The 8,512-nt window shown below is 41.4% G+C and overlaps 1 protein-coding gene across 1 annotated transcript in view; it reads left to right on the top strand.

Annotated features, from left to right (window-relative positions):
• Window positions 1-7,804, top strand: part of SH3BP1 (SH3 domain binding protein 1) — a 263,120-nt gene extending 255,316 nt beyond the window's left edge. The window contains exon 18 of the mRNA XM_088463396.1: window positions 7,290-7,804. Within this exon, the coding sequence (XP_088319522.1) occupies window positions 7,290-7,564 (275 nt within the window). The 3' untranslated portion in view covers window positions 7,565-7,804. The remainder of the gene's footprint in view (window positions 1-7,289) is intronic.
• Window positions 7,805-8,512: the final 708 nt, after the last annotated feature.

The following is an 8,512-nucleotide window of genomic DNA, read 5'->3' on the forward strand; positions in this document are numbered from 1 at the left end:
ATGAAAAAACAAAAAATAACATAGAATACCACAAGGAACAGATAACAGAGGATGAAGCAGAAGACTTCCTAGATCATTTTTTAGAATTAGTTTAACAACATGAACCATCCCATAATACAGGAACAATACCAAAGAGAAGATCCCAAGAAAAACAGAGCAAAAGAAGAAAAATAAGCTCTACCACAAGCGCAGAAAGCAAGGGGAAATTAAGACAAGGATTAAGAAAAATCGAAAGAAGATGATGAAGAAACAAAAATGGAGGGGATACACAACAGAAGTAAATATACATTGAAGAAGTCAGAAATAAAAGTACTGTGCAAAGGTCTCAAATTTGCCTCGACCAGCAGACTCAACACCTTTATAGATCTCCAGAAATTCCTTAGAAAAACGACTCTAAAGAAATTTTTAAAGAGACGAAAGGAGGAGTTCCCCTATACTGAACATGAACATATAGATGCCACAAAAGAAGACCCTTACAAACATACCCAGCTGAAAGAAAAATCTACCTTTTTCCCACAATTCCTTAAGCGACATGTGATTAAGATGTTCAGGATTTAGTAGAACAAGATATAAAAGACGTCCCAATGGAATTAAATAAAAATGAGAATAAAAATAGAACTAAATATAAGAAAAACATATGGAATATTACTTGGGAAAAAAAAGAAGCCATAAAATCCCTCAACGAGAATAAAGATATCATCATAAAGCCTGCCAACAAAGGGGGGAAATTGGTCACTATGGACTGTGAATATTATAAGAAAGAACCCCTTAATCTTCTTCAAAAAACAATTGGCATCCATTTTGAAAGCTGGTCTTAAAAGTAAAGTAATCAACAAATTATAGTATGAATACATCTGGCAAAAATATCCTACTGTATCCACTACTGTATCATCTGCCAAAGATACACAATATAGAATGCCCACCGGGCAGACCAATTGTGGCAGGTATTGGTTCTCTACCAACCTATATAGAGACAGCTATTTACAGCCCCTAGTAGTGAAACAGGGCTATATGAACTAGAAAACGAATAGAAGCGAATCGTATCTACTGGCAACCTGTGATATAAAATCCCTATACAAATGCATAGAGTATGAAAAAGGATGCTATAATGTGAGGAAAATCATGGAAGACAGGTTTGGATGAGATCCAAATTGACTTCATCATGGAGGGGATTGATTATATTTTGAAGCATCATTTTTTTGGTTTAATAAAAATTTCTACCTGCAAGAAAGGGGGACCGCAATGGGGACTAAATTCCCACCCTCCTATGCAAACCTTCTCCTGGCCCAATGGTAAAATTAAAATATCTGGACGAATAATGAATATCATGAGAACCTGATACTATGGTCCCGTTACATTGATGACATTATCATCATCTGGGATGGAGCAAAAAACTATTTGGAATCTTTTATACAGACAATAAATATGAATGACGTGAATTTGGAGTTCACCAGTGACATAAGCAATGAAACAATTAACTTTTTAGATCTGTCCATTTTTATAGAATGCAATAAAATAGAATCAAGAACATATATAAAATCTGTAGACTGTAACCATTACCTAAATGCCACAAACAGTGGATCACAAATGTACCCCAAGGGCAATTTAGAAGGATCCAACATAAGTGATCAAAAAAAATTATTATAATAAGCAGTCAGATTTTCTTTGGAAACAATTCAAGGACAAAAAACTGTGACGAAGAAAAACTTAGGGTATACCGAGAAAGAGTTAGATTACTTAAAAGATAAGATCTTACAACCTACAAGGAGAAGAGAGATGATATACAAGATGACATCTTATTTATATAAGACTTCTCTGGACAGAGCACCCTGCTGGAGAAAAGCATAAGGACCCACTGGCATATTTTTATGGCCGATTGGTAGTTGAAGACCCTGCTACCAGAGAAACCTAAAATAGTGTATAGAAGAGCCTCTACCATCGGCTCACTCCTTGTGCGTAGTCACTATAAAGAAGCACAAACACAAACAAACACATTATCTTGGTTACCCAAAAATAACCCTGGTTTTAGAAAATGTGGAATGTGTATAGCATGCCAGAAAACCAATATAAACACCAAACTTGCCAAGAAAATTGTTTCCACAAGCAACAACAAAGAATATACAATTAAAGAGAGTATATCTTGCCATTCAAAAGGGGTTATATATCTGATCCAGTGCCCGTGTGACCTACAATACAAAGCTATCCGCAAACTTTCAATTAGGATTAACGAGCATTTGTGCAATATCAAAATGACAACCACAGTGTCCCAGCACATTTCAAAGAGAAACATGCTGGTGACCCATCCAAACTAAAACAATTTATGAATTGGGGACTTTAACCCCTGAAAGTTTAAATATTGACTTTGAAATTACCCCTTTCCTGAAGTAACCTTCCACATCTCTCCATCCCATGTTCTGTGATGCAGATCCCCCTTTTTACTCACCTCCATCTCATATATATATGTGTGTGTATGTATGTATATATATATATATATATATATATATATATTTATATTTATATTACTGTGTGTGTATAATTGAAAAAAAATCATAGATTTTTTAATATAGATTTTTTTGTAAATATTTTTATACAGGTTCTTTTTTACACAGTTACAGCTATCTATTATATGATTTATTATATATACAATTCACACATCAAGAAACAGGACCTCTCTTTTTTTTAGTCCTGTTAAACCTTCCTAATTTAAGGTGTAGTGTACCTAAATGACACTGTATCCTATTGAAAATACGCCTTCCTTTTCATGAATAGTTTAATACAATTAACACTATCTCATATTGTTTATTAATGCTAATTTCAGGTACATTCTGTTATTATACATATATTGATCATATATTTTTATTCATACTGATGGTTTGTTGTCTGTGTCTTTAAATGTATGTCTCTTTGTGTTTTATCCCTTGATACTCATTTAATTAGCACTTGCCACTTGAATTACCAATTAACCTCCTATATAGGGAGAGCCTATGCAGGTAAGCAGTATCCCATTTGAAGCCTGCCACCGTGGGCGAAACGCGTTGCATTGTTGGGCTTTTGGAAACTGACACACTAGCCTCCCAGCAGCATGATAGGTGTGTGTCGACAGACGTCCACCGCTGCATCCTGCATTAAGTTGCGCCTTGACCCATAGGAGAGTGTACAGCCCGGACTGTGACTGGAGCTGACCCCCTGCATCTTACATCGAATACGCTCGTTTACAAAGAGCAGACAGCCTGAATCCCACACTCTGGGACTGATGCCAATATGGACCCCCTCCTGAGACACCGGAAGGAGCTCTCTATTTTCCTGCATAAACCGGTGAGTAAAACGTCGTTTAGACGTATCACCCCATTCTCTAAGAAGACTGCTAAATTTCTACCAAACTGAACTGATCACTACAACTTTGCGACTATTACTTTCTTCAGTACACTGCATTAACAGTTCCATTGTTTGTATGTTTGTCCTGTACCTTGTTTGTATACCAGTATTAGGTTTTACTCTGAGATGTATTTGTTCATCTAACTAAATACTCATCTCACATTGTCAGACTTTATATATATAATCAATGTGTTGAGTACTCATTATCTTATTTAACAAATATTTTTAGTCATATTAGTTTTGTTGTATTATTTGATAGATATAAATACATACAGTATATACTATATATATATATATATATATATATATATATATATCTGGAATTGCCTCTTTTTGGTGTCACTTTGGGTGAGCGCTGGTTCTCCTCCCTTGTTTTATGACCATAAATAAAGCCCAGGGACAGACACGTAATGTGGCTGGAAGTGACCTAAGTGGAGACTGTTTTTCTCATGGATAACTTTACGTGGCCATTTTACGAGTCCTGCTGTCACAATTAAATCTTTTTGTGTTGACGTGAGGAGGAAAAACGACCAATGTTATAAGACCTTGGATAAAAGAGACAATGGCAGCATGGATAGGTCCCCAGAGTCTGGGATACCACACACCTCCCCTATCCTATCCTCTCCCTAGCAAGAGAACGAAATGGGAATTCCCCTAAGGCGGATGGTCTGACAACGCTCCTCTCTAAGACCTTAACCATTTTGATTCCAAACATTGCTACTTTACGTGATAAGTGGCGTCACTGGGGTTGGTGTCACCCAGTGCGTCATATACTGCGGCTTGTGTGTCTGAGAAGGGGATGTGACCTCTTGGGGAATAGGAGTGGCCTTGTGCCCCTGATTTCATCACTCTGGAGTTGTACCCTGCACTCCTGGGGATGCAGCGCTGCCCCAGAGACTCTCCCCACAATGCCGACTACTCAGTGACTGGGAGCTGCACCCATTTTCAGTTCTCAGTTTGGGGCCGTCCCCTCAGATGGTGACAGCCGGTGTGCTCGGCACCCCCCTAGTGACTCCATTGGACAGCACAGATAGGAACTTTGAACTACAGTATATACCAGTGGTTCCCAAACTGCGCCGCGGCATCCTCAGGTGCCTAGGGACACTTGCAGGGGTGCCTCAGGTTGGTGGTCCAGCACCAAGTCAAAATATTTATGGCCAATGTAATGTAAATATGTGGATACACAGAAGCGCAATCCTGTCACCTACTATATAACCAAACCTAAGGATGAAAGGTCACCACATCCCTGTCCCCACCACATAACTGACCCTAAGGATGACAGGTCAGCACATCCCTGTCCCCACCACATAACTCACCCTAAGGATGACAGGTCAGCACATCCCTGTCTTCACCACATAACTGACCCTAAGGGTGACAGGTCAGCACATCCCTGTCCTCACCACATAACTCACCCTAAGGATGACAGGTCAGCACATCCCTGTCCTCACCACATAACTGACCCTAAGGGTGACAGGTCAGCACATCCCTGTCCCCACCACATAACTCACCCTAAGGATGACAGGTCAGCACAACCCCGTCCTCACCACATAACTGACCCTAAGGATGACAGGTCAACACATAACTGACCCTAAGGATGACAGGTCAGCACATCCCCGTCCTCACCACATAACTGACCCTAAGGATGACAGGTCAGCACATCCCTGTCCTCACCACATAACTGACCCTAAGGGTGACAGGTCAGCACATCCCTGTCCTCACCACATAACTGACCCTAAGGATGACAGGTCAGCACATCCCTGTCCTCACCACATAACTGACCCTAAGGATGACAGGTCAGCACATCCCTGTCCATCACCACATAACTGACCCTAAGGATGACAGGTCAGCACATCCCTGTCCTCACCACATAACTGACCCTAAGGATGACAGGTCAGCACATCCCTGTCCTCACCACATAACTGGCCCCAAGGATGACCGGTCAGCACATCCCTGTCCCCACTACATAACTGACCCTAAGGGTGACAGGTCAGCACATCCCCGTCCTCACCACATAACTGACCCCAAGGATGACAGATCAGCACATCCCCGTCCTCACCACATAACTGACCCCAAGGATGACAGGTCAGCACATCCCCGTCCTCACCACATAACTGACCCTAAGGGTGACAGGTCAGCACATCCCCGTCCTCACCACATAACTGACCCTAAGGGTGACAGGTCAGCACAATTTACTTCACTTTACTGCTTCACTACATTTCTTTTCTGAATTTCTCAATAACAATCTTTTGGGTTAGGGTTAGGGGTTTGGCTTAGGGTTAGGGGTGCTGTGAAAACAATCCTGATGCACCAGGGCGCCGCGATTCAAAAAATAAAATGACTTGGTTGAACACTGAACCAGATGGACATCTCTTTAAGCTTTGGGTAACTGAGCTATAGTGAGTAATATTTTATTCCTCCCTTTCACTCAACCTTCAATTACCAGTCTACATATAGGGCTGGAGACCTGCACATGCGCAGATTTGCAAACATCGGAGTTGTATGCGAACCTCATGGTTTGCGTACAACTCTAAATCAGACCCTATTACAGACACTTAATGACTTTTATTAACTCTTTGTGATTATTATAGACTCTGAGGGGGCAATTCAATTGTCCAACCGGCATTTATTTTTTTAAGACGTCCAATGCAGCAATTCATGAAATTGCTCCGTCACAGCGCAATAGCCGTCGGCTCTGGCATTTCTGCTCACACCCTCAGGAGTGAGCAGAAATGTGCAAGAAACCTGTGGTTAAGGCGCCCTAACCGGGACTTTAGACGGTTTTAGCCATTTTACACAGCTAAACCCTATTAAATAGGGCGTGAAGAGGGCGATTAATGCGCGTCCAGAACAATTAAATTGCAAAACAGGGTCCTCGTTAATTATTGCCGCCAACACAACAATTGAATCACCCCCTTGCTGATTATATGGATGCTATATCTAGATGAGTCTACTGTACACTCTACTTCTCTGAGGTCTGCCAATGAATTATTACATGACTTCCTCTCATGCCACAACTAATGGCATCTCTCACTCTACACTGATCATATTAGTCAGTAATATTCATCCATTCAGCTGTATATAATGTGCAGGTCCTATAACGCCTGTTATATCAATGTGTGGTGGCAACTGAGTGAAAGGAGGTTAAATCTGGGTACACATTAGCCGATATGTGGACGATTTGTCAACCGATCCGGCGGATCGGGCCGACACCTCGTCGACATCGACCAGTGTCTACACACTTCTAACGACCAAGCTCCCGTTTCGTCGTCAGTCGCAGTGTCAGGTAGGTCCTACATGCCGCTCAATCGGACAATCCAGCAGCTGGTTCCGACATGTTGGGCACCGGATTTTGTAATTTGTATCGGCCGCCCGATAGTCGACGGTGCGGTTTTGCATCGCTGGGTACACACATCGTTAAGTGTGTACCCAGCTTAAAGCTGTGCTTGCAGCTCCGATGGATTGTGAAGCTAATAGGTTAATTAATAGTTCCTCTCTCAGTAATGCTGGTGTTTATTAGGAGACCTATATTGGTGTCAGTATAGGGAAAATGAAGAGGGGGGCTCCTTACTACCCCTGTCTGTAGGGCACAGGAGCAACTGCCAGAAGAAAGCTGGAGCCAGATTCCTGAGTAACGTCTTGGCTTGTTATTGGCACTTTTCCGGACAGCTATTGTATACATGCTCTAACATCTCATTGGATTTTTCTTGTTTCTATGCTATTTAATAAGTTTTTTGCTTTATAATAAGTTTATTCAAATATATTAAGCGCTGTTAAACCTTGTCTGTGCTGAGCAAGTGCATTTTGTGAGCTTTTGTTATAAGTGTAATGCATATTATGTCTCTTTCTGTCATACTGACTTGTATACGATAAAAGTATACGATCCTACTTCTAAACTAGAATTCTTTCTGCTGTAGTGAAGAGACCGGCTCCGCTACGTCCAAATGTCGCTCCGCCTGTTCAGCCTCGAGGTTCCACCAGCATTGACACTTCTGATGATTTCCAGAACCCCAGACCCATTCCTAGAAGAAATGTTGGTGGCAGCCTCAGAGTACCCAACATGCCCCCACCTAATCCACCCCAACTGGCGCAGGGTTCAAATGTAAAATCTGAGGGTGGTGACACAGAGTCATCCAAAAAAACACCTCCCAGACCCCTTCCAAGAAATCGAAATCTGTCTACAGACAACTAAATGAGGATCAGTGCTTCCATGCATGCAGGAACGTTTGCTGGCCTGCCAGGGGGCACCCAGTGTGCACGGAATGTTAGTGGTGGTACAGAGCTGGTGAAGACGCCTTGTGAGGAACCCTGAGCTCCCGGTAACAGGCCGCGGTGCACTGATACATTCGCAGTTATTTATACTGTCTTAAATATCATCAACATTTTTCTTTCTGAAACATGGGACTGGTGCCTGTGTCTGTTGTGACGTTAATTGATCATACATTTTGTAAGAATTAAAATTATTTCATTCAAAGTTCTCATTTCTCTGGTTTAACAGTGGCAATTGGAGGGGTGTTGTGATTACCAGGAAAGTTCATCTTCATATGGAAAATGTCTGTAGAGAAGAACTTTCAGATACACATTCATGTATGTAAACAGACATATGTTATTCAAGCAGAAAATATATGACTGACACACTGTAAGGAAATAATTGTATTACTGCAGGCAATTGGCAAAATAGCAGTGAGGAAAGTCTCCGAAATAAAGGGCTTAGGGGCCTATTCATCATAACTAAACTTTCCCTGGAGGTAATTAGGTTTAGAACCTATATCCTACCAGCCACTGCGGTCTGTGTAAGTGATTGTAGTGCCAATTGCAGATATATATATTTTTTTCTGCGCTCGTATGGGACTTGTGCTAGTGCTGATATTTACTTTCTATACTATCTACCTTATACCTTTCCCTTTATACTGATTCACCCTGACATACTAAGGTATAGGGGGTTCATTGTACTGTACCTCACATCTTCTATATAATTGTTAATTGTGAGTACTATCACATACTTTGCACGGTTGCACGCTACACTGTGCCATATTATCCAGGGTGCGCACTGCACTGTATCATACTGTGTATTATGGCCGGCAGAGGAAAGAATAACAAGCAGCCTGATGCTGCTGCTCCTACTCTGGTGTCCTGTAAG

The sequence above is a fragment of the Taudactylus pleione genome, unplaced genomic scaffold (genome assembly GCF_031769625.1).
Source record: "Taudactylus pleione unplaced genomic scaffold, aTauple2 ptg001353l, whole genome shotgun sequence".
Taxonomy (NCBI): domain Eukaryota; kingdom Metazoa; phylum Chordata; class Amphibia; order Anura; family Myobatrachidae; genus Taudactylus; species Taudactylus pleione.